Source organism: Xyrauchen texanus, chromosome 34, assembly GCF_025860055.1.
Source record: "Xyrauchen texanus isolate HMW12.3.18 chromosome 34, RBS_HiC_50CHRs, whole genome shotgun sequence".
NCBI classification, from domain to species: domain Eukaryota; kingdom Metazoa; phylum Chordata; class Actinopteri; order Cypriniformes; family Catostomidae; genus Xyrauchen; species Xyrauchen texanus.
In genome coordinates, this window is record NC_068309.1 from 23,081,299 (window position 1) to 23,108,601 (window position 27,303).

A 27,303-nucleotide genomic window follows, 5' to 3' on the forward strand; every position below is an offset into this window, starting at 1 on the left:
AGTACAGATTTATATTGAAGGTGGGATCAGAACCACATCTAGTGATCAGAATATCATATAGTCTCCCCACTTGGAGGTGGGTGAATAAAAAATTAAAAGTAAACCTTACCACTTGAATGAAAATGAAGATTAGTGTTCATCTGTGTGAAAAACCTTTTACCACACAATATTTAAAATCAATTCTGTACAATTGTTAACTAACTAAAACTAATTTAATTAATACCTCCTGATCCCTAAATACCATCATTTTAATAACTCGTGAAATCAGCATAGCTGCGATAACTGTCACAAGACAAAGTCAAACAATGTGGTTTCATTAATTTACCATTAACAATCCACTATTCTTTTTTTTTCCCCCTGCGCTCTGCCAGTGGAAAGATCTTTAACCTCTTCTCCCAGGATTTGTTAAATCACATGCTGGTACTGGTGATTTCTAAATGTGGAGAGTGAATTTGAGTTGAGCTAAGTAATGAGAGTTAATGAGAGGTAGAAGAAATAGAGTACAGTGATTTAGCAGTTTGTGAAGTATGCATGTCAGATGGACCCTGAGCTGGCAGAAAGAGAAAGTGCTTACAAGCACAGATTAAAGGAATAGTTCAACCCAAAATGAACCCAAACCTTTTTTTTTTTTTTTTTTGGTAGTAATACATAATAAACATGCACTTTTATTCTAGACCGAATAGTTTTCCTAAAAATGTATGTCCACATTTGTGAACAACGGGACTAAGTTGTGAAATTTATAAAAAAAAATACCAAGCTATAGAAAGTCAGATTTTTTTCTTATCAAATTGTTTATTCTGTTTCCAGGAGTGATGGTTGTTTTTGAGACGTTACAGACATTATTACATCTAAAAAAATTGCATAATTAATTCTGATACATTATCCAATCAATACCAATCATGTTAAAATAAAATATATATTATACATTTTTAATCTATGTACTGATTAACATTGTCCCATGTCTGCCAAACATGTTGAGTGGTCCAAACATCATCTGCAGCCTGAAACTGAAATTTTGGTCACATTTTAGGAGTGAATGCACTTAGCTTCATAGAAAAGCTATAGGATACACCTTTTTAGTGAATCACTTAAACCTCCAGAGAGCTGTCTGTCTACACTGGTCTCAGAACAGTTGGAATTGCACCTTAGCCTCTGAAAGCAAAATTTTTCAGCTTTTGGATGAACCCATTGATTCTCAATGTAATAATGCACAGCACATATAGGATTTCTAAAGGGGAAATGTGGTAGTGTACATTGTGTTTAGCAGCGTGGTGTTTTGCGATACATTGCTCAAAATGTAAAAATGGCATATCGGATGAAACTAGAGAATCAATCCTTCGACTCAAAAGGATTTTAATGTAAAAACTTACTTTGGATTCTTCCAAGATTTAGTTTTTAGCGTCCTGCTGGATATTTTCGTCATTACAGCAGAAACAACTTAAAATAATCATCAAAAATACTCATTTTTGGGTATACAGATAATTGTAAGACATCATTAGAGACTATAAAGGGTCTACTTTTATTTGTGTACACTCACAATAACAATAAAATCTTGTGCTTTTGTAAAATAAAGAAAATAAAAAGGGTGAGCTTTCAGTAGTCTCTGTGTTCACGAGCATATTTCAGAAACACGTCACTAAAATGAACTGAAACTCTGTGAATAATTTTCACACAAACATGAAACATACAGGTGAAACTCGAAAAATTAGAATATCGTGCAAAAGTTCATTAATTTCAGTAATTCAACTTAAAAGGTGACTAATATATTATATAGACTCATTACAAGCAAAGTAAGATATTTCAAGCCTTTATTTGATATAATTTTGATGATTATGGCTTACAGCTTATGAAAACCCCAAATTCAGAATCTCAGAAAATTAGAATATTACATGAAATCAATAAAAAAAGGATTTTAAATACAGAAATGTCGGCCCTCTGAAAAGTATAATCCTGCATATGTACTCAGTACTTGGTTTGGGCCCCTTTTGCATTAATTACTGCCTCAATGCAGCGTGGCATGGATGCTATCAGCCTGTGGCACTGCTGAGGTGTTATGGAAGACCAAGATGCTTCAATAGCGGCCTTCAGCTCTTCTGCATTGTTTGGTCTCATGTCTCTCATCTTTCTCTTAGTAATGCCCCATAGATTCTCTATGGGGTTCAGGTCAGGCGAGTTTGCTGGCCAATCAAGCACAGTAATACCATGGTCATTGAACCAGGTTTTGGTACTTTTGGCAGTGTGGGCAGGTGCCAAGTCCTGCTGGAAAATGAAGTCAGCATCTCCATAAAGCTTGTCTGCTGAAGGAAGCATGAAGTGCTCTAAAATGTCCCGGTAGATGGCTGCGTTGACTCTGGACTTAATAAAGCACAGTGGACCAACACCAGCCGATGACATGGCTCCCCAAACCAACACAGACTGTGGAAACTTCACACTGGACTTCAAGCATCTTGGATTGTGTGCCTCTCCATTCTTCCTCCAGACTCTGGGACCTTGGTTTCCAAATGAGATGCAAAATTTGCTCTCATCAGAATAGAGGACTTTGGACCACTGAGCAACAGACCAGTTCTTTTTTCTTTAGCCCAGGTAAGACGTTTGACATTTGAAGCCCATGTCCAGGACCCGCCTGTGTGTGGTGGCTCTTGATGCAGTAACTCCAGCCTCAGTCCACTCCTTGTGAAGCTCCCCCACACATTTGAATGGCCTTTTCCTGACAATCCTCTCCAGGCTACGGTCATCCCTGCTGCTTGTGCACCTTTTTCTTCCACACTTTTCCCTTCCACTTAACTTTCTATTAATGTGCTTTGATACAGCACTTTGAGAACATCCAACTTCTTTTGCAATTACCTTTTGAGGCTTTCCCTCCTTGTGGAGGGTGTCAATGATGGTTTTCTGCACAACTGTCAGGTCAGCAGTCTTCCCCATGATTGTGAATTCAACTGAACCAGACTGAGAGACCATTTAAAGGCTCAGGAACCCTTTGCAGGTGTTTAGCTGATTAGAGTGTGACACTTTGAGCCTACAATACTGAACATTTTCACAATATTCTAATTTTCTGAGATTCTGAATTTGGGGTTTTCATAAGCTGTAAGCCATAATCATCAAAATTATATCAAATAAAGGCTTGAAATATCTTACTTTGCTTGTAATGAGTCTATATAATATATTAGTTTCACCTTTTAAGTTGAATTACTGAAATTAATGAACTTTTGCACGATATTCTAATTTTTCGAGTTTCACCTGTATGTCTAAAGAAAGCTTAACATTTCTACTTTTAAAAATAACAATTCAAATTTAAAACAAATATTCTCCTGCAATGTAATCTGTATGAAACAAAGCGATGTACAGTTTTCCTGGCTTTCCATTATCTGTAATGTGATCCCACCCACCAGCAGAGCGTGCCAGTCATACTAATGTGCTGAGACGATCAAGGCAAATGTACATGCCCCCCGACTGTGAGGTTTGATGTAAACACAACACAACTAAACTTTTCTGCGTGTTTGTAAACTCCTGGATGTAAGGATGAGTTAACATTTTCCTCACAAGAAGACCGGGACTCAGATGAACATTTGTATTTTGAAGAGAGACTTGATCCAGCCGGGAATACAATTTCGGACGAGTAAGTCATTTAGTTTTCATTAGTTGACATGCTATTTTATATAAACATACATATTTTACTAGTGGGAATGTTTCCAGACAGGATTCAAAGTATTGACATTTGAAATAAGTCCTAATAAGCAAGTTTTAGTTACATTTAAATGCTTTTTTGGCTAAAGCAGGTATTTAAATTGTATGCTGTATGATATAAATATGATATGTAATATGATATAAAAATAATATGAATGTTTAGATTATATTTTAACTTGTTTATGCTGCCTCGTTATCATCAACAAAGCTTGTGTTCAGGTTAAATGAGTAAAATGCACTTTAAATGTACCGATATTAGAAAATAAGCATATTATAATGATTTCTGAACGATCATGTGACACTGAAGACTGCAGTAATGATGCTGAAAATTCAGCTTAGATCACAAATTGCATTTTACAATATATTCAAATAGAAAACTGTTCTTTTAAATTGTAAAATGAGTTCATACAATGTTTTTACTGTATTTTGGATCAAATAAATGCAGTCTTGGTGAGCAGAAGAGACTTCTTTTAACGGTAGTGTAGGTCTAAAATTAAGTCTTTATGTAAAGAAAATGTATAGTCAGATTACCTCTTTTAATTTAAAACTTGATTTTGATCATTAAGTCTCCTCACATTCATTCTCTTTGTCACATTCCTCATTGATGGGCCCAGAGGAGTGGTCTTTGTGTCCTCGGGTGTGAATCACATAAATATTTGTGACAGTTCATGCCTCCTCGCATATGACCTTTCAACACTAAAAGTGTCTTACAAAAGTTAAATTACTATATTCTTTTGTATGAATGAGTGATCAGGATGGTTTTCACCGCATTTTGTAGCAAAAACTCTAGGCTACAAGATCCAGTTCTCAAAAGTCTTGTGGACAAATATTTATTATGTGTTATATGACCTTATTTCAGCGACTTCAAATTTTTGTTTTTTCAAACACCATGCATAAACGTTATTTTCTCAAAAATACAAATATGTACACACATGTTGCTCAGATATTATTGTAGCCCAGTTTGTGCTGAATACAGTGTTATTATACTTTAGCCATTAATATGTTATTAAGCAACTGTTAAAATCACAAAGGCATGTCAAAAGTTCTCCAGGGCCCAAAACACCCTCAGACCCCAGAGGGTTAATGGCACTAAATCTGTATGATTTTCATTCTTCTGTGGCGTAAAAGAATAAATGTTCAAAAATTTTCATACTGCTTTTCACCATATAATAAAAGAGAATAAGCTCCAAAAAGGACAAAAAATATTTTAAAATCACAATAAATCGATATATGATTATTTGATACAGGCACAATATTCCAAGTCATTTAAAGTCATAAAAATCATATTGTCTGAGGACTTGACAGAAATGTTTAAATTGAAGTTATTTACTTTCAAATAAAATCATCGACCAACTTGCAACGGCAGCACCAAAATCAAATATGGCAACTACAACGTAGGTTGGACATCAATAGGATCAAACCACATTTGTTCTTGCCTGTGCAAAAAGTCATGATGTCAAACATGCATTGAAGATTATATTTTTTTTTTGGACGCAGGTTTGACGTGATAACTTCATCACATAGAGTGATTGTACGGCTTCAGAAGATTTGGAAGGAAGTGCCATGAAGTTTTATCACCTTTTTTTATGGTTTTATTGTGTTGTTTTGACTTCTTTGGAGATTGACAGCCTAAAGCCTTCCGTTATATTATATGGTGAAAAGTAAGTGAAGAGTTCCACTGAATAAAAAGAAAGTCATATAGGTCTGGAGCGACATTAGGATGAGTACATAATAACAGAATTTTAATTTTTCTGTGAACTATAAGCAAACTATTAAAGGGTTAAAAGCAAATTCCCATTCAGTCTAATAGAAGAGCAGAAGTCAAAAGGATGATAATGAAATGAGGGCAGTTTGCTGCTCATCATGACAGCTTTGTTTAACTGGAGGACAATGCCTGTTTTTGTGTAGTGCTGATCTTGCATTGTTCTGACCTTTTCTCCCCTCTCTCTGGAAGTCCACATGGCACCATTCTCCATCATTGACTTTCTTGTTCCCGGCCTTTATTTTGATGCTACCAGAGCCCATATCCATGAGCAGGTAGAGGAATCCATCTAGCAGCTCCATGGCAAAGAAGTCCACCCTCAGTCTGTGGTCTCTCGACCCCTGCTGATGCCCGTGGCTGAACAGCAGAAGTCCGTTAGGCTCAGTGGTACGAAAGTCAAAGGACACAGAGCCGGTTTTCTTGCCATTCCAGCGTGGCAGGGTTACGTAAGCTGCTGCTGTGTCAAAACTGATGGGGTCTAACGCAGCAACATCTTCGCAGCGGAAGGTCAGGTCACCGTGGAGAGAGACCTTGGGGTCACGCAATTCAGCCAGACGGGAGAGCTCCAGTCTAAACTCATTATTGGTGTACACCACCTGGGAGAGTCAAAAAGAGAGAAGAAAAGCCCATGAATACTAACAGGGTGGAATGGACTAGCATGCTGCCCACTGGTACAAACAAACAGCAGTTGATGTGCATATCCTGGGGGCATGGTTTTCAACTCAGTAAACAAGGCAACCTCTTTAAATACTCCAAGCATGAGTAGATCACATAAACCAAGCAACCACATCGCGAGCTGCCCAGAAACCCTCAGCTAATCGATAGTCTTTTTCATTAATATCATGAATCATCCTACACTTGTACCGATGAGAAAACATTGGCTCTGACAATGCAAATGCTAACTGCAATGTACAAATAAACAATGACAAAACTGTATTCATTAAAGGGATAGTTCACCCAAAATGAAATATGATTTTCTTGTGGAACACAAAATGAGTCATTAGGCATTATGTGGTCTCAGTCACCACTCTCTTTCATTGCATCTTTTTTCCCTGCAATGAAAATGAATGGTGACTGAGACTGCACATCTCCTAAGCATCTCCTTTTATGCTCCATGGAAGAAAATCAAACTGGTTGGTAACAACATGAGGATAAGCAAATGATGACAGAATGAAAAAGAAAATTGTGAAATAGCCCTTTAAATATTTAAACCATGAGTAGATCCTGAAACCTAGCTCACAAGAAACTCATTGCAAATCTATATTCTGTTTCATTATCATGAATCATCCTACTCTTCCACAAAAACATTGGCTGTGACCATGCAAAGCTAAGTGATTCTCTGAATCTTACACATAAACAATGCTAGAACTGTATTAATAAAGATATGCCAATGAAGAAACCTTGATCTAGGATATGATTTCTCTTAGCATACACACCCCACAGTACAATAGAAAGCAAAACTGTTCCTAAAATAACACTGCTACAAATACATGCATTGTGAATGTGTCCCTTGGGGTTGATTTTTTTTTTCCAGTCACACATGTGCAGTCTCTGCAGCCAGATGGGAGAATTAGCCCAGCACAGCAAACACGCTTTTCATTTTTACACCAGCCACGCACTCTGCCCAAAAATGATGGCTGACACTTTGTTGTTGGGTGTGAACTTAAGTGTCTCTGAAAATAACACAAGGCAGCCATGTTTCTTGTCAGCCCTACAACAGAAAAATAAAAGGAGAAAGAAGAGCTACACAAGAGGTGCCAGTTCACAGGTAGAGTTATTCAATTAAATTATCAAAATTCAACTATTGCCAAAAAACATGGAGAAAGCTCAGGGATCTATCATGGAATGAGAGCACCTCTGATTACAAAACCCAAGAACCTTATTTTTCCTGCTTAACTACCAGATTAAGATGTAGGTCTTTAAGTCAAATGTTCCTTGCCATGTCCCTTGAGCTTTTTAAAAATAATATACACCGATAAACCAAAACATTATGACCACTCACAGGTGAAGCGAATAACATTGATCATCTCCTAACACGGCCACATGTCCAGATCTGGTTAGATTAGATGTTAAGAGAACAATCAGTTCTCGTAGTCAACATGATGAATGCAGGAGATATGTGCAGAAGTAAAGACCTGAGTGACTTTGACAATGGCCAAATTGTTATGGCCAAATGACTGGGTCAAAGCATCTCTGAAATGGCAAGGTTTGTGAGGTGCTCCCAGTCAGCAGTGGTGAGTACCTACCAACAGTGGTCCAAGGAGGTACAAACCACAAACCGGTGTTGGGCGCCCAAGGCTCATCGATGCACAAGGGCAAAGAAGGCTATCCCATCTGGTTCGAATCAACAGAAGATCTACTGTGACAAAAGTCACGGAAAATTGTAATGATGTTACAGGAGGAATGTGTCACAACATACAGTGCATCATACCCCGCTACGTATGGGACTGTGTAGCTGCAGACCGGTTACCATTAGAGTGCCCATGATGACCCCTGTCCACCACCGAAAGTGCCTATAATTAGCACGTGAGCATTAGAATTGAGACTTGGAGCAGTGGTCTCCATAGATTTACCTCCCTCATCAGCAGGAGGGAGACATAAATACTGGTGGGAGCATCAGTTGGGAGATAAGGAAGGTCCTAACATGATCTCCCTCACAGGCAGCGACTAAAGAAAGGACACCCTTGCTCCCACCCATGGTTTCACTCACCCGCAAAGAATCTGAGAAGTAGCACAGCACCCGACACCTCCCTAGCCAACACAGGCCAAAGAATGTCAGGTTCATCAGCAGCAGTTCACATAACTGTTAGACTCGGACCTTGGAAGAATTACTTCACCTTCAAGCGGAGGCAGCTGCGGGGGTGCCCATTCCTGACATTCGGCTCAACATCTCCTGACCAAACTCAATGCTCAGAATGATGTTGAGGCCTACCTGCATACATTTGAGGTGAGATCCCATTGAGTGGGATACAATCATTGTACCCCTTCTTTTGGGGGAGCCCTAGCAGGTCTACTACTCACTGCCCGTGGCTGCCATGGATGATTATGCCATTTTGAAAATATTAATTCTCAATAGGGTCGGGCTCTGGCCAGTTTGAACACTCAGAAGTTCCAGGATTGGGCATTCTAACCCTGTGATCCAGTGGAGGATGCAAGCGGCACTGCTCGCAAACTTGTGGCTTCTCGCTGACAATTCAACTCCAGCAGAAGTCACCAAAAGAGTGGTCATTGACCATATACTTCAGGCCCTTCCCTGCATACATCGGTGACAAGTTGGTCTGACAAATCCAGGGACCCTCAATGAGATAGTAGAAGCTGTAGAGCTGTCTGAATCCAACCAAGCCCGGGATGCGGGGGAGAGACTGGCACCATTCCACCAGAGGGTTCTAGGAGAGCGACAAGTTTAGGAGGGTATCTTAAAACCGGTAGACCCACCAGTACCACAGGGAGGCCTATATGAGCAAATGCCCATGGACCCTGATCCTGCTGAAGCACGGGTCTGGATTGCAGGCTGCACTAAAGACTTGCCAGTACCGTTGCTGCTAGGGAGAGACTGGCCAGGTGTACATTTTTCAATGCAGCCCGCCACCCAGAAACCCCAAAGATCTCCACAGAGAGCTCATGCCCAGCCAGTCTACCTGGCTATAGATAGCGAGAGACTGGGTGAGTCATCAAATGAAAACATGAAGATCTACTCAGATCTGTTTCAACAGGTGACCACGGGGGGTCTTCGCAAGAGACAATGGACAGGATGACTAACTCAAACACTACTGAGGACAGATCAGAGTCGTGGAGGGTAAGGAACAACAGCCAGGCCCCCACCCCTCTCTGCATTTTGTGATCCAGAATGGCTTGCTATATTACGTGGTGATCAGGCGGGGAGAGGAAAAACAGCTGCTGGTGGTACCTCTCACCAAGATGGAATTGGTGGTGTACATGGCCAATTCTCACCCTATGGCTTGACACTGAGAGCTGAAAATATGGTCCAGCGCTGCGTGATTGGTTTCACTGGCCAAGAATGGATGCAGATGTGTTTATGCCATCTTGGCAGGCATCCAATACCATTCTAGAAAGGGTGGGACCCGTGACGTACTGAAGGAAGACGGCAGGCTGAACAGATTTATTATGTAAATCTCCTGAAACGATGGGTTGAGCCAGCCGAGCATCCTGTCCAACTGGCCAGTGGTGAAATGCCCGTGGTGGATCTACGACAACAGCTTTCAGCAGCCCAGTGGAAGGAGTTATAAACCTGGTAAATCAGTTCAGTGATGTGTTCTCTGAGACCCCTGGGTAGACCAATGTGGACCCCACCTGGATAATCGCCAGGCAGCGACCATATAGAGTTCATGAGTTTTGCTGGCAAGCCAAAGAGGAGGTCTAAAGAATGATAAAATTGGGGGTCATTGAGGAATTCAAAACCCCTGGTTTAGCCCAATCCTTATGGTATTGAAGAGTGATGGCACATTCTGGTTTTGTAATGACTTCCAAAACTCAATGACGTCTCTGTGTTTGACAGATACCATATGCACTGGGTGGATGAATTGATAGAATGGCTATGAAGGGACAATTTTATCTCCATCCTGGATCTAACAAAGGGTTATTGGCAGGTCCCACTGTCAGCCAAGGCTCGGGAGAAGACCTTCAGCATCCCATCAGGCCACTGGCAATATTGGGTCCATCCCTTCGGGCTACATGGAGCCCCCAACACCTTCTAGAGTATGATGGACATCGTCCTATCCAACAACAATAGACTGCTGCCTATCTGGATGCTGTTGTCATTTATTCGGAGAGCTGGGAGGAGAACCTTGAATGCCTCCAGAAGGTGCTATTTACTCTCCGAAGTGTTGGACTTACCGCCAAATCCCATAAAAGCCATCTAGGACTTGCAAAAGGATGGTACCTGGGTTTCCGTTTTGAACAAGGACCCCAGGAGGCGATGATAGTGGCATTCAAGAACTTCCTACACCCCCTCAGAAAGTCTCAGGTACATGCGTTTCACCGGTGTTTCATTCCCATTTTCTCCTCTGTCACTTGTCTTCTTACAGACCTGACCAAAAAGGGGCAACCAGTGAAGGTTGCCTGGACTGAAAAAGCAAAGCAGGCTTTCCAGGCCCAGAAGACGGCCATCACCTCAGCCTTGGTCCTACATGCCCCTGATTTCACATTGCCCATCATCCTGCAAACCGACACCTCTGACAGTGTTGTAGTACTCGATACCATATTTTCATGCTCTTGGTCTTGTCATGGACTTGTGAGCAATTTGAGTCTAGTCGAGTTCCTTTTACAAATATATACAGAGAAAAGCTCTTGAAAAAAAAGAGTTCTTAAAGTCAAGTCTCCAATTTAAAGCCCAGTTCACAAATAAATAATTCTATTGAGTCGGTTCTTTTCAGCAAATTGGCCAAACTGGTTAGTAAAAAGGCCTGAATCGATTGGCTATTCAGTCTGATTCGTTCGTTGGATAAAGTGGATATTTACCTACAGTCAACAAAAGACTTCTTTTTTTTAGGTAATGATGAGAAACTTCCAGGGTTGTTCAAACCAAACGCATTGTTGCATCCACCCATGATGTTTTTCTTTTGATTTTCTATGTAAACATGCTAAACAGATGTCTTTGACTGCTGCATTGTGTATTGTGTTTTTGGCATCTCGTGCAGGAGCGCCACAATATTTTACATACTTTTGTCAAGTTAAAAAGAACATCAACTGTTAAAAACGTGTCTTGAGACACCTATGTTATACTCTTTTCCCTAATAGCACAAGTACAACACCCAGACGTCTATTTGATGAGTGTGTTTACACCTGGATGATGTCTATTTTACATTGTTTGCTCATCTGCAATATGTCTATAAGAATTGAGATTGACTGAGGAAAGATTGAAGAAACTTAAATTGAACGTAAATGTTCATATCACTTTCAGTTTAAACATTGTCATTTTTAATACATTATTGTTTGGTTTTTAGGCCCATTTTAGTTATTGTACAGCTATACTGTATTTTGTAAAGCAGAAATGTTAAATGTTAAAATTATAAATTAGGTTTATTTGATAAGTGCCTATAGTTATTTAAACTATTTAATACATTCATAAAAAAAAAAACACTTGTCTTAGCCTATATTGTTCAGGAAGCCTAATTTTTCAAATAAAAATGAAAGTACATGTAAAAAACAATATGAGAAAAGGTTACGTGGGAGTAAGGGTTGTTGGAAAGCAGATATTGGGGCAAAATTTTCAATGTTCAAATGTTCCAATCTCCACATAATTTGTTCAATTTGTGATGTCATTTTGCACATTGTAGTGAGGTGGGCATGGCCGAGTGACACATGTGGAGAGCGTGGCAGGAAGAGGAAGAACAGTTAGGATTGACACTTGTGGGAAATTATTTCTTAACAGTTCGTGTTTTGTGCACTTTGTGTTTGCAGTGAGAGCTGAGAGGGATAAAAGAGCAGTCCAGACCACCGGAGGAGGGAGATACTTTTGCATTGTGAGAGAAGCATTGAGTGTTCGTTTATGTGTTATCTACTATATTATTTGTGTGTGTGTGTGTGTGTGTGTGTGTGTGACTCGTCACAGGGAGATGTGATGCGACTAGTGCAGCAGCGTTTTCAGTCTACTGCCACTAGCTAGCCTTTATGGTGAACAGGGAAGCAACCTATAAGTCTCCCCCTGCCAGTATATAGCCTCTCCATTTCCAAGACTCCCACCAGGCCTCCTCGTGGCTACACACGGTAACTGGGTGCTTCACGGCTCCAGGCTAACTTGGTGGGGGATCTCGGAGTTGCAGTGGTCCCCAGAGGTAGTTTATGGCCAGCCACTGCCCTGCTGCCTTGCAGGTTAGTCTATTGAGATCAAGGCTATGGGAGCATACCCTGAGAGAAAAAGCATGTGTCGGAGGCACACATTAGGCTGTCCTCTGTCAGTCTGAAGTTCCAGCAGCCTCTTGCAACTATTTTTTGGAACTGGTCGTCATCCCACCGGAATATTCCAAAATATGATGAAGATGGTGTTACTGGGGCCTGTGCACCCCCTTTGGCACTTTAAATACTTTCCCTTGCGCAGGTTTTCACCTCTGACCACGGTGTACAATACTCTGATCTCATATAAATTTGTGGATCAAGGATTGGACTCTACAGTCATAAAAGAGTACACCGTAAATGAAGTGGAATGTCATCATCGGATACGATGGACTACCGAAGAAGAATTATTTGTGTGTTTATGTGTGTGTGTGTGTGTGTCTGTGTGTGTGTGTGTGCGTGTGTGTGTGAGCGTGTATTTATCACTTTGTGGGGACCAAATGTCCCCATAAGGATAGTAAAACCCGAAATTTTTGACCTTGTGGGGACATTTTGTCGGTCCCCATGAGGAAAACAGCTTATAAATCATACTAAATTATGTTTTTTGAAAATGTAAAAATGCAGAAAGTTTTCTGTGAGGTTTAGGTTTAGGGGTAGGGTTAGGTTTAGGGGATAGAATATAAAGTTTGTACAGTATAAAAACCATTATGTCTATGGAAAGTCCCCATAAAACATGGAAACACTACGTGTGTGTGTGTGTGTGTGTGTGTGTGTGTGTGTGTGTGTGTGTGTGTGTGTGTGTGTGTGTGTGTGTGTGTGTGTAAAAATGAAAGTGTGTCTAATAAAAGACTTACATGAACTGTAACCCAGCTCCCACTTTCTCCCTCACAAGAAATCCAGAGAATTTTTCCACACATATAAATTGTTAATTTAGCCTACACTTCGAATAGATTTCAATTTTTTTAATGCTGGATAATACATTTTACAGAATATCACTTTATGTCCCTTGGATATTATTTTCTCAAGGTAAATGTTCTTGAAAAAGATATCATTTGATTTTGACCCATTAACCTGCATATTATCCAAGTTTATCGCATATAACCTTTTTCCTCCTAATGTGCTGTGGTCAGTTCTTAATTTGTTTATTCTTTAGAAATTCTTGAAACAAAAGGCTGATATTTAATATGGTGGGGCAGAGAAGTACTGTAAGAAATTAAACTTGCTATATGACATTGCTAGTTTGCCTATAATACCAGACTGATTTTCTTGCATTTTCTTAATACCACCTTTTTGAATATTATTCTTGCTATATGTCCCTACCAACTTTCAAACCAGTCCTCGAACAATATATTATTTGAATATTTATACATGATAGTCATAATCCCTTGGTATGGCCTTCAATTTTCACTGACTTGAATTTAAAAAGTTATTGTGCAAAATATTTTATATGCAAATATTTAGGCTACTGTAATACAGTAAAACATTATTGTGCAAATAGTAAATCCACTAAACGCATTACAGTAATGATAATTTGTGGGGGAATAAAATGTGCTTAAGTGTCCTGAAAATAAAGTCACAAAGCAAAAAAATCGTATTGTTTCCTTATGCAAATAATTTTGTTTGTCTTTATTGGAGGTTATTATGACCAGAATATTTTCTTGAAAGGTTTCGTGAGAATAACCCATGGCTTTTCTGTGACTTTTTAAAAAGATTTTATTAATTTCTCTGACATACTGAATTAAAATTCCCTGATATTTTAACTTTTCCATGACCATGGTAACCCTTGTGTGGTAAGTCTCTAGCTCTTTTAGGAAGGAGGAAGTGGGAGCCAGATACACGACCCAATGTAAGACATTTATTTTCAATACTTTTCAGTATAAACACACACTAATTGCTTTTCAGCACTGCTGATCACACGGCCAGTCAGGATTGATTTCCAACAGGTTTCAATCCTTACTGTTCAATCTCTCCTAGCCTCGCTTTCTACAAACGTTGCTCGGCCATACCACCATCACCACATATCCCCATCTACACCCTGGGCAGTGGACCACCTCGAATTTAAAAGGCTGGAGAAATAGATACCAGAGTATGTGAATGGAGTGGTGCGGCAAAATTTCCCCTCTGCACTCAAAGCATTAATCACTCCACTCCAGCCCAACTCGGGGTTGTCCATTCCCCGCTTAGTGTTCTCTCCATTGCAAGATTATCTTCTAACAACTTCTCCACTGTAAAGTTATTTCAGTATGATTTTAAATATTACAACCCTCCATGCAGAAGATGTATTAAATTAAAATAAATACAAAATACTAGGAAAAAAGATACAATGAGATTTATTGGAACACTAACATTAGACCAAGACTAAATTAAATTATTTTTATAGCTTACTATTGAAACATGTCTGCAACATTCTCTGGATTTAGTGGTGTAGTGGGCTAAAGCACTAAACTGTTAATCAGAAGGTCGCTGGTTCGATCCCCACAACCACCACCATTGTGTCCTTGAAATAACTTCAGGTTGCTCTGGGGGGGATTGTCCCTGAAATAAATGCGCTGTAAGTTGCTTTGAATAAAAGCGTCTCCCAAATGCATAAATGTAAAATGTAATCAATTAAAAAATTACTAGATAAAAAAAAAACATTACATTAAAAATTTAATTAGTGGGAATGCTGCTCCCCCTCCACCATCTGGGACAGTACCACTCCCAACCCCCTGTCTGATGTGTCTGTCTGCAAGATAAAAGGGTGAGAGAAGTCAGGAGAGTGCAATAATGGCCCGCTGCAGAGTGCAGCTTTTACTTGCGTGAATGACTGCTGACACTGCTCCGCCCACTGGATCTGGTGCCCCCTTTTTAGTTAGATCAGCGGGCTGGTGATGGTCAAATAGTTAGGCACAAACCAACGATAATAGCCAGCCCCAGGAAATGTCTCCCCTCCTTTTTGGTCTTAGATCTCGTGCAGGCTGCAATCGCTGTGGTCTTGTCAATTTGGGACATCACCTTCCCATGACCCAAGTGGAAGCCCAGATACCGTACTTCCACCCGTCAATTTGCACCAGATAGGCAGCGGCATGCGGACTGAGAATTCTGTACATGTGTTGCTAAAATGCAGACGTGGCCCCAAACAAATTGAAAGAAAGGGTGACAAATTGGTGTAAGACAAATGGTGTGGAAAATGCATTTTTTTAACGGTACATGGGAGTTAAGGAAATCTGCCAATATCTCTTTGTCAAATACATTGATCGAGCAGTTCATCAATCAGAGGCATTGGGGATGCATCAAATTTAGACACCGCATTGACTTTTCTATAATCCGCACAAAACCGGACCGAAACCGCCACTCTTCAGAACCAGCACCATCGGGCTGGCCCAGTCACTGTGGGATTCTTCACTTACCCAATATCTAACATGGCCTTAAATTCTTCCCGAACCACTTTTTTGTGTTCAGATTATCGGGAGGGACCACTGCATACCCTTGGGGTGGTTTCGATATAGTGCTCTATGAGATTCATATGACCGGGAAGATGTGAGAACATATCAGAGAATTCTTCTTGCAACCTGGCAACCTCTGTGACTTGTGACAGTGAGAGGTGATCTCTGCAAGTGACCGGAGTGACTCGATCAGTGGCTTTTAATTCCACCTCCATTCCAAGCTCCTCCCTCTCCAGAACCACCATTGCCAAAGTCACAGGGACTGCCTTTCTCCATGGTTTTAGGAGATTGAGGTGGTGAATTTGACATTCTCCACCTCTATCCATTCGTTTAACCTCATAATCGATTTCCATGACTCACCATGTGACCTCAGAGGGCCTTTGTCCCTTGCCGAGTAATTTAGAGCTCGATTGTGTAGAGTTTTGCTCTCAGGTCAAGAACGTATTGAATTTAGTTTTTGCTGTTTGAAGGTCCCTCCTCCCAATTTTCCCGTAGGATGTCAAGCATGCCACGCGTTCAACACCCATACAATAATTTGAATGGGGAGAACCCCATGAAGACTTTTGGGACCTCTCATACTGTAAATAATAGGGGCTTGAGCCACTTGTCCCAATTTCGAACGGCTTCATGCATGAACTTACGAATCATATTCTTTAGTGTCTGATTAAATAGTTTAACCAATTTGGGGGTGGGAAACGCTGGTCCGAATCGCTTTAATCCATAAACATTGTGTCAGAATCCCCACTCAGGAGATTACTCTGAAAAGTGCCCCTGCAACACTATGAGCTGAGATATTGCGCAGAGGCACTGCTTCCGGATATCACGTTGCATAGTCCATCAGAACCAACACAAAGCGATGTCTGCATGCTGTCCACTCTAATGGCCTGTTGAGGTCCATGCCAATTCTTTCGGAAAAGGACCTTTATCAACGGAAGTGGGTGCAATAGCTTTTTTGGGGTGGCCATGGGATTCAACTGACATTCACGGCATGCCACACACCTCCTGCGAACATTCCCACAAACGCCCGGCCAATAGAAATGGGACATCAAACGGTCGTGTTTTTTGCCCAGCCCAAATTGACCCACCATTAGATTATAATGTGCAGTCTGGAATAACTAACGGACCTGTGGAACGTCTGGGACCTGGACCAATGTCTCCACCTCCATTGTGGGGCATCGGTCCTGGAAAGGCCCAGGTTCCCCTCAGATCCAGCAGACTGGCCCAGACTTCACGCCCACACCCACGGCTTGATGGATGCTGGCGAGAGTCTTGAATACTTCGGCCAATGGCGAGGACTCCATGATGGTGTTTTCTTCCTCCTAATTCCTGGGTTTCAGCACCACTGTGATAAGTCTTTAGCTTTTTAGGAAGGAGGCAGTGGGAACCGGATACACAATCCAATGCAAGTCCTTTATTTTTTGACACTTTTTTGTATAAACACACACTAATTGCTTTTCAGTACTGCTGATCACACGACCAGTAAGGTTCATATGTCGCTCTCTCTCTCTCCTCCGGCAATCTGGATTGCAATTTTTATCCCTCTCCACTCTCACAGCAAACACAAAATAGCTGTTTGAGGAGATTTCCCACAAGTGTCAATCCTTACCGCTCTGTCTTTCCCGGCCTCACTCTCTGCAAACGTTGCTCGGCCACTCCCCATCTACACACCTTGAAATATTAAATATTTGCTTGGGCTATGGATATGAAAGAGAGGTGTTCTATTCATTTTCTAAGCATTCTGACTACAACCAGGTGAATGATAAAAAGGGTGAAATATCATATAGACTTACTGTATAATAAGGGAGGGATCGAAGCCATATCTAGGGACCAGAATATTACAGAGACTTGGGGATGGGCTCTTCTGACTTGGACCAGTAAAAGAAACACCTAACAACCACCCAGAACATCCTAGTAACCAAAAATAAACCAAGCACAATACCCTAGCATTGTGGTGGTGACTTTCGCACAGGCAATACCACTCACATTTTCTTCAGAAGTTTTAACACATTTTAACAATAGTCTTACTAGAGGAGGATCAAAAAACTGTTTTATTTTTCAAAGGCATAAATACCATGAGGAACAAAGTATAGAACATACCTAACTTTGATGAGTTGTAAAAGTACATGTAAATTATTTTAACACATCATTTAGTAGACTTTTTTTAAGGTGACTTTTTTTAATAAAGAAAGCTCAATCAGAATATTGTGCATATACTTAAGTAGTCTTAACAAAACAAAGGTAGACAAAATTGGCATGGGGAAACAGGGAACAATCAACAATAAACATAGGACAAAGTACCTTCAGGATAAAAGAGACAAGACCAAATCAAAACAAAAGACTGGCAAGACAAAAACTAAACAGCAACAACAACAACAACAAAAGTCTAGCAAAGATGCTACAGTGATGTAGATGTGTATATATGTCTTTATCAGATTCTTAAGAAGGGAATACTGAATCTTCTGCTGAAGAGAGCCACTGATCCTAACTGTATGGTTGAGTAGGTAGAGACGAGTGGTGAATAATAGAGTCCAGGGTCAACGAGACAGAGATGGAGAGTTTGGGACAGTCAAATGGGGATCCATAGAGGAAATCAATTTTTAATTTGGCTGTCAGGATAGTAAAGCTGAAACTTCAACAATATAGACATGACATAAATTATGGGACATGCTCGGAGGAGTGCGAATGGACAAGAAAGAGAAGGAGAGGGAAAAGGACAGATAAGAAAGAGGTAAAAAGGACAGACACTCGTGGAATAGAAAGAACATCAATGGAGGTTTGTCCAATGGGAGAAACTTTGCCATGTCCTCTTTGGCTAAATTCTCACAACCGTAGAATTGTGTTGTCAGTAATGTTTTAGATTGCTAAATAATGTTACGGATGTTTAAACCAAATTCCCTCCATAAAATTTTCAGGACTTCACTGAAACCGGGCTGGACCACTAGTTGTATATCATGTCACAAATTGCGATAGCCACCCTGTTCGTAGCATTTGAGGAGGTCTGAACCAGCTTGCTATATTTGCTTCCACAAGGCAAAATAAAGAAAACATTCACAACGGTTCATAAGTGCACTTACATCTTTGAGGCAACCCATAAAATTGTTGCTCACTGGGGAACCGGGCAGATCTGCGGTGTTTGGACTGCCACCCACGTAGAAGAAATCATCAGAGCCCAGCATGGTGTAGTCCTCCTGAGTGTAGCCTGTGGTGGTCAACAGCCCATCCACTGATATCGTTACCTGTATGTATAAAGGCCAGGGAAGGTTGGACAGAATAAAAGAGAGGGAAAAAAAGAGAGCGTGGGAAATCTTTTGATTAAGTAACAGCTGAATTCAGTCTCCTTTTAGGACTCAAGAAGTTCGTCTGATAGCATTTTTCCACTGAAATGGCACTGGTGCTGGAGCCAGAGCTTGGCTGGTGAATCTGTAAACCTTTCTCATAACCTGGCCACAAATAAACATAATGCATCACAGTTTTTGTTTACAAGTCTTATGAGTTTAAAAAACATCTTTGACGTATTTCACACCAAATTCATTTAACTCAGTAAATTATACTGTAAAATGTGCTTATGTTGCAACCGCCAAAACTTATAACAAATAAAATTCATAGCAATCAATTCATACAGTACAAATGATACTTAGAAATAAAACTGCATGGTAATAATAACATTCTTTTAGGCAGATGGACATTTACTTGACAAGAGTTACACGAGTCTTACACAAGTTTTTAAAACATATTTTAACATCCATAATTACTTGGTAATCAAAAACTACTTTCGATGAGTTCAGATTTTATTTAAATGAATGGGTGTTTCTTCAACTTCAGGCACTTTCACGTCCCAGGGATTTTTTTTCCCCTCATTAAATATATATATATATATATATACACATTTTATCAGGCATTCGTTATTCATTCTGGTGCTTTTGTCTTTAATGCATATATTTTATTGTTTTAGTCCCAGTTTAATGCTGAAAGTCCGGCACTATGAAAATCCATTCTAAAATGTTGAATTCTTAAACACATAAAATTCTGAACATTTTAATAAAGACTGAATAAACAAACCATTTCAATGATTAAAAAATATTTTTATCAGTAAAAAAAAAAAAAAAGAATTAAGTCTATCCCACAACTGTGGCATTTGCACCACACTAAACATTTAAAGGTACCGTATTTTAATTAAAGTCGCACCTGGTCAATATCACAATGATGAAAAAAACAAAAAACAGATTAGTTGCACTGAAAAAGGCTTCAGAAGGCAGGCATTAGAAACTAGGAGCAGCTGGCTGACTTCCCTTTAGCCCAGGTAGGCATAGCTGCAGGCAAGAGATCTCCAAATGGGGGCAGAATTTCCAAAAAAGGGTGGGGTTACTCCAAAAGGGGACTTCATCTCCACTCATGGTTAGGGAAATGGTTAGGTTATGGGCTCCATATATCTTTGCTGGCAGTTTGGAGCTTCCTTCTTTAAGCCCTCGTTATACTTCAAATTTGACTGAATGCTCATTATCTTCGAACAGTCGAATACGAGCCTGTCAAAAGTATAATCCATAAAACTATGCAAGCAAACAGGCGGATGTCGCATGCACGCTACGACTGCTATGGGATACTGGACTCTTTCTCTTCAGGAGTTTCCACCTATAAAGATGTCTTTATATTCCTTTAGACTCGAGTTATACAAATGCAGGTATCTCAAGACCTCCTCACACACGTTCTTGAAGTTCACATCCACTGTTGTTGTTTTTACCTTCATCTCCTGATGTTTAGCGGCAAATACATCTTTTAGCGCTATACTTTTTAAACACAACATTCTCTTAATTGGCTACTTCAAACCCTTCTACCGTCTCTATGACTGATGTTTTAATCTGTTTGTGGGTAAGTATACAGTATGTGTTTTGGTGTACAGCGTGTTTGACCGGCCGACATCAATTACGTATCTGAATGCAGGAGACAGGAAACTCAAGCTCATGTGAAGAAATTTGATCAAATTTGGTTTGTCATACCAAAGTTCAAGCTTGGTGAAATCTAAACAGTGAATTTGGGTGACATGTGACCAGTAGAAGATTGAAATGTTACACACTGACCTCTTCGCTCAATTCAAATGTAACAAAATGCTTCAAAGCTGTGTGTTTTTATTGTTGCTGGAAAATGAGTAGACAGTATTTTCTAACATTTTGAAAATTAGATTATTTGTTATTTGGGTAAATGTCATTAACTAAAACCAGAAGCTCTCCCGTGTGACATCATATCCTGGTCCATTTTGTTGTCTGAAAACATTTGCATGTTCAAAGCCTGTCGAATTTTTTAAATAATAATGTATTGTGTGTATTTAAGGTACATTAAATGCTATAAAATTAGTCTTACAAAAACAAAGGATTTCACCAATTTATTTCAAAATGTTTAAAAATATCATTTCCATCACCTTCATTTCCAACTTGGAATTCTATTAAACACAATAAAGAATTTGACAATGAAAAAAATTTGCAAAAATATATGACACACCTCCTGTGATGCATGTGCATACAATGTTGGGCATTGTTAGTAGACAAATTAAATAAACTAGTAAGAGTGAGAAAAATACTTTAACAAGACTACTTTCTAGTAGTGTTGTCAAAAATACCAGTACTCCGGTACCAAGTCGGTACTGAAACAAATTTTTTTTTTAAGATACCAGAATTTCTGAAGGTACCGGAGTACCGAGTACCGAGTTTACCTGAACTTCTGAACGCTCACAGCAACGAAAAGATGGTGACAAGCAAAGCCGCTGCTGCTGAGTCTCAACTGAATCTTGTCGAAAAGAAAAGTGGAAAAAGCCAGGTTTGGAAATTCTTTGTATTTGAGGCTGATGAAAAGGGAAACATCATAGATCAACAAAAACCTATTTGTAAAGGGTACTTTCGCAATTTTCTGACGAAAGGAGGAAACACATCAAACTTAATAAAGCACCTGAAAGACAGACACCCAGATTAATTCAAGCAACCAAAGCAGGTTAGTTTAAAAGCATATTATAATTTGCATTAGGGCTGAAACGATTAGTCGACATTATCGACAACATCGAAAATAAAAAATTACGAGACAAATTTTCATTGTTGAATAGTCGTTTGATCTCATTTAACGTAAAATGAAATCATATTAATCTAATGACACGCGAGAGCAGCACTGCACTTCACGCCTGACTGAGGAGAGGAATAATTACGCAGATCACAGTCCAGATGCACTCTAAACTTTCACAGCTTAATTTTATGTAGATCCCAAAGTATTAGGGAATTATATATATATATATAAAAAAAAAAAAAAGTAAATTCAGAAGAAGTCTCGTTGTGGAATAAGCGGAGCCGGAGCTCTTTAAAGGTAACATCCCGGCATTACAAATGCAGTATATTTTTAATGTGTTATAGCTTTATTAAAGTTCAAATAATACAGAAGCAGGTCATGTTAATAACTATAAACTCAGAAACTGGCATTTCTCTGTGTGGTAAGCGCCTCTTCAATGAGGCAGTCGCGAAAGGGGGAGAGATTGAAACCGCACCCGGCTGAGAGAGACTCTGGGACGCTCATCCCTCAAGCACGGACACTTAATGCAGCTAGATTAGAACGTGATGGCTCGCAACTTATTTAATCATAATATATGTCACTGTGCATTTGTTATCGTGAAGAAAAATGGCAATATGCAGCTTTATTAATATGAGAGCACTTAGCACATTAGTTTGAAAATGTTTTTTTATTCATTCTATTGTATGCTGGTTTATTTAGTTTTTTAGTACTTGGTAAAAACTTAAACTAAAAGTTGCAAAAGTTGAATCAAATCTTATATAAGTGTTCAAAAATACTTTAAGCATACATTGTACAGTTTTGTTATAATTCAAAAATAATATATTTAAATTGAAGTTTTGCTCAATGGCATATTTCTGTTAAAAGTTCTGCTGCTAATGTTTTGTAGACTTTGTTAATAAAAGAGTGTTGTTTAGTAACATGTTTTTGCTTTGGTACCGAAAATGGTATCGAGTAACGTGAAATTTCAATGATATTGGTACCGACTACTGAAATTTTGGTACCGTGACAACACTACTTTCTAGAAGTCCACAATGCGAAAAGTTCCAAAAGTTGAAAAAACACCATATAATGAACTTCACATACATACTGAAAACAATTCAAAGCAATCAATTAACACATAACGCCTTTGACATTAGTTGTTTCTGGTTGGAGACCAGCAGGTTGTATGGGCCAGTACAAAGCCATTTTTTCTGGCTTTGAACTGCACTTTAAAATACAAATAATTTAATAAAAAAAAAAAAAAATTGCATTGGAGGCACTCAGAAAGGTTCCAGATTGGTCACCTACCCTGGCACCAGCACCCTATCAGTGGACAAGAGATATAAGGAAAACTCAAGTCTGAACCTGGTGTATATCACATGGGTAAATCCTCTGGTTCTGTAGGCATACATTAATGAAGGACAACCCATTTTTATGTCTGCTATTGCTGCTTTCTGAATGAGAGAATGCTCTTGTCATGTGTGCTTGGCTGTGCACTAGTCAGTGTTGGAGAGGAGAGACAGGAGGGGAAGGTTTATGGTTTCAGGAACTAGGAGGACTTACTATGTTGAGTTAGTTAGCAAGTGATGTTAAAAGAGCAGTATTAGTATAAAAGGGGGAGTGTGAATTCAGACACAAAAATGGTTGTTAGTGTAATAGAGGTTGTATTTAATGTTCATTTACAGTGGGTACGGAAAGTATTCAGACCCCCTTACATTTTTCACTCTTTGTTATATTGCAGCCATTTGCTAAAATCATTTAAGTTCATTTTTTTTCCTCATTATTGTACACACAGCACCCCATATTGACAGAAAAACACAGAATTGTTGACATTTTTGCACATTTATTAAAAAAGAAAAACTGAAATATCACATGGTCCTAAGTATTCAGACCCTTTGCTGTGACACTCATATATTTAACTCAGGTGCTGTCCATTTCTTCTGATCATCCTTGAGATGGTTCTACACCTTCAATTGAGTCCAGCTGTGTTTGATTATACTGATTGGACTTGATTAGGAAAGCCACACACCTGTCTATATAAGACCTTACAGCTCACAGTGCATGTCAGAGCAAATGAGAATCATGAGGTCAAAGGAACTGCTGAAGAGCTCAGAGACAGAATTGTGGCAAGGCACAGATCTGGCCAAGGTTACAAAAAAATTTCTGCTGCCCTTAAGGTTCATAAGAGCACAATGGCCTCCATAATACTTAAATGGAAGATGCTTGGGACGACCAGAACCCTTCCTAGAGCTGGCCGTCCGGCCAAACTGAGCTATCGGGGGAGAAGAGCCTTGGTGAGAGAGGTAAAGAAGAACCCAAAGATCACTGTGGCTGAGCTCCAGAGATGCAGTCGGGAGATGGGAGAAAGTTGTAGTAAGTCAACCATCACTGCAGCCATCCACCAGTCGGGGCTTTATGGCAGAGTGGCCCGACGGAAGCCTCTCGTCAGTGCAAGACACATGAAAAAACACCTGAAGGACTCCAAGATGGTGATAAATAAGATTCTCTGGTCTGATGAGACCAAGATAGAACTTTTTGGCCTTAATTCTAAGCGGTATGTGTGGAGAAAACCAGGCATTGCTCATCACCTGTCCAATACAGTCTCAACAGTGAAGCATGGTGGTGGTGGCAGCATCATGCTGTGGGGGTGTTTTTCAGCTGCAGGGACAGGGTGACTGGTTGCAATCGAGGGAAAGATGAATGCGGCCATGTACAGGGATATCCTGGACGAAAACCTTCTCCAGAGTGCTCTGGACCTCAGACTGGGCCGAAGGTTCACCTTCCAACAAGACAATGACCCTAAGCACACTGCTAAAATAACGAAGGAGTGGCTTCACAACAACTCCGTGACTGTTCTTGAATGGCCCAGCCAGAGCCCTGACTTAAACCCAATTGAGCATCTCTGGAGAGACCTGAAAATGGCTGTCCACCAACGTTTACCATCCAACCTGACAGAACTGGAGAGGATCTGCAAGGAGGAATGGCAGAGGATACCCAAATCCAGATGTGAAAAACTTGTTGCATCTTTCCCAAAAAGACTCATGGCTGTATTAGATCAAAAGGGTGCTTCTACTAAATACTGAACAAAGGGTCTGAATACTTAGGACCATGTGATATTTCAGTTTTTCTTTTTTAATAAATGTGCAAAAATGTCAACAATTCTGTGTGTTTTCTGTCAATATGGGGTGCTATGTGTACAATAATGAGGAAAAAAATGAACTTAAATGATTTTAGCAAATGGCTGCAATATAACAAAGAGTGAAAAATTTAAGAGGGTCTGAATACTTTCCGTACCCACTGTATGTTAGAGGTCAATTCTCATAAATTACTGGATTAATTGTACATATTTTCTGAGAGATGTCTTGAAAATAAATACTTTGGTGGTTTTGAGGTAGCGATAGCTTTAAGTTTGGTTAATACACAAGCCATGCATAATGGTTAATACATCAAGGGCAACAATTTCAGGATGCAATGTGGGAGCCAGCGTGGCAGACTCATTATGAAGTCACAATCACAATATAACCACTCACTTTAATCTATAGCAAAGCCAATATAATTCTATATAAACACACATATATAGATATATACAATACACTATATGCCAAAGACTGCTTTCGTTTGCACATCTGGAAATGTTAAGTATGTAAACCTTGGCAGACATCAAAAACAGGTGGTGTTCTTATTGTCTTTATAAGTAGTCTGCTTGAGGTGTTTCTATGCCGACAGACAGCGAGGATTCCGATTCCATTTCTAACACAGAGAAATATTCCTTAAGCATTATTATTACTGTGGACAAGTAGGCAAATGTTGAGAGAACACCAGTTATTTGCTGCAAAGTATAGATGGCTTGAATTGTCCTGAAATTGAAACCCATTGTAGTGTCCCAACCTTAACCAGAGAGAGAAGCAGATAAAGCAAGACATGGAAAGGAAATGAAAACTAAGCAAATATCTGTGTACAGCACACCAAACAACAACAAAAATAGTTAGCCACTCATGCAGTGCCAGCAAATTAGGCAGGTGCATGATGGTGATATGAACAGAATACAGTACAGTATATGCAAAACAACAATCTTGCACATGCTGGCTAAAAAGTGGCACATGCCATCGGCGACTTCATTCATCAAGAAATGAATGACAAAAATCAATAAAACAACAATAGAACATGAAGAAAACAAGATGTACTGAAGAGAGTTGTGTTTTGCCACAGGAAGAGAAGGGTAAGGAGAGGTCATTCTATTCTATGTTCCCCAGACAGAGGGTTAATAATGGCTGCATGGCAGCTGGTATGAGGCAGCAATCATTTTATCCAATTCTGTCATTTTCCTTTTCCAATTCATATAAACAGTGAGTGCCTGTGCTCAAGCAGAACACCTCCATTTGTCTGCCCAAGGTCATTCTTTTCATGTTTAGAGTGTGAGTTAGAAAGAACATACAATGACATGTCAGAGGGCAAAAACAACACTTCTAGCATTTTAAACATGTAATTACATTTGAATATATTTTACATATTTTACTTGAATATCATAGGTATTTTTAATTTTACTGGAAATTCATCCATGCATATATTTTGCTGCATTTGTTAGACAAATAAAAGCCTTCTTTGCCCTTCTCTCCTGTTGTTCTTGATTAATTTGGCAGATATGAATATAATGCTTGAGAACAATGCATATTAAGAGGTTTTTAAGCAACAACTATAATTATTAAATGATGCATCATACAAATCACTAAAAGCCCTGTATGAATAACAGCAACATTTAATAAAAGCCAACAAAGGGAATAAATGAGAGAAAATGACATAGGTGGACAGAAACGCTGCACAAGAACTGCAGTCAAAAACTAATTTTTATTTTATTTTTATTTTTTTTAATTACTAAATGAGAGTTTAAACAAGAGTTTCCTTTGCAATTTTACATTGACTGACACTGGGTAGATCTACAGCTTTAGATTAATGAATTTCTCACATCCTATGTAATTCATGTGTTATTACATGTATATTAATCTGTAATATAATCCAACTGTAATGTTTATCTGTGTATTAGTTTCAATCATGTCTGATCTTGATACATTCAATGAATATGTCTAGTTTACTTAACTGAATATGATTTTTCCACCTTGTAGCAAAACATATATTGGCATTTTCACTACTGTTACCTTTAACAACACAGTGTGATGTTGTCAGTATAGATTCTGTCTGAGAAAATAAAGCCTTATCAACCCCAGTGTCGGTCATAGTGTGGACCAGACTGAACTCTTGCTCTGGCTGCAGTTAAAAGCATCTTTTATGCCCACTGCCCACTCTAAAATCTTTCAGCCATATATGATGTGTTATTATAATGGAACACTCATACATTAAAAAACATAACATTTGGGATGTTGGTGGGAGAATGGTGAATGGTATACAAAATAATATATATATACATACATAAATTGTGAATGCCAAAAAAAGAACTTTTGCATGGCACCTTGAGACTGATGCCATTTTTTTTATTTTTTTATTTTGTCGTTTCTGAACAGTAAAAGCAAAAAGAGAGAAAAAGAAAGGGCCAAACCAAACTAGACAATTAGAATATGATATCTACCATATAATGCAGTTTGTTTACCGTAGGGAGTCCAA

General features: G+C 39.3%; 1 protein-coding gene across 1 annotated transcript in view; it reads right to left on the reverse strand.

Annotated features, from left to right (window-relative positions):
- LOC127627699 (neurexin-1-like) overlaps nt 1-27,303 on the reverse strand; it is a 527,683-nt gene that overhangs the window by 337,345 nt on the left and 163,035 nt on the right. Inside the window, exons 7-8 of the mRNA XM_052104201.1 lie at nt 18,738-18,899; nt 5,616-6,042 (exon numbers count right to left, since the gene is read on the reverse strand). Of these exons, the coding sequence (XP_051960161.1) occupies nt 5,616-6,042; nt 18,738-18,899 (589 nt within the window). The remainder of the gene's footprint in view (nt 1-5,615; nt 6,043-18,737; nt 18,900-27,303) is intronic.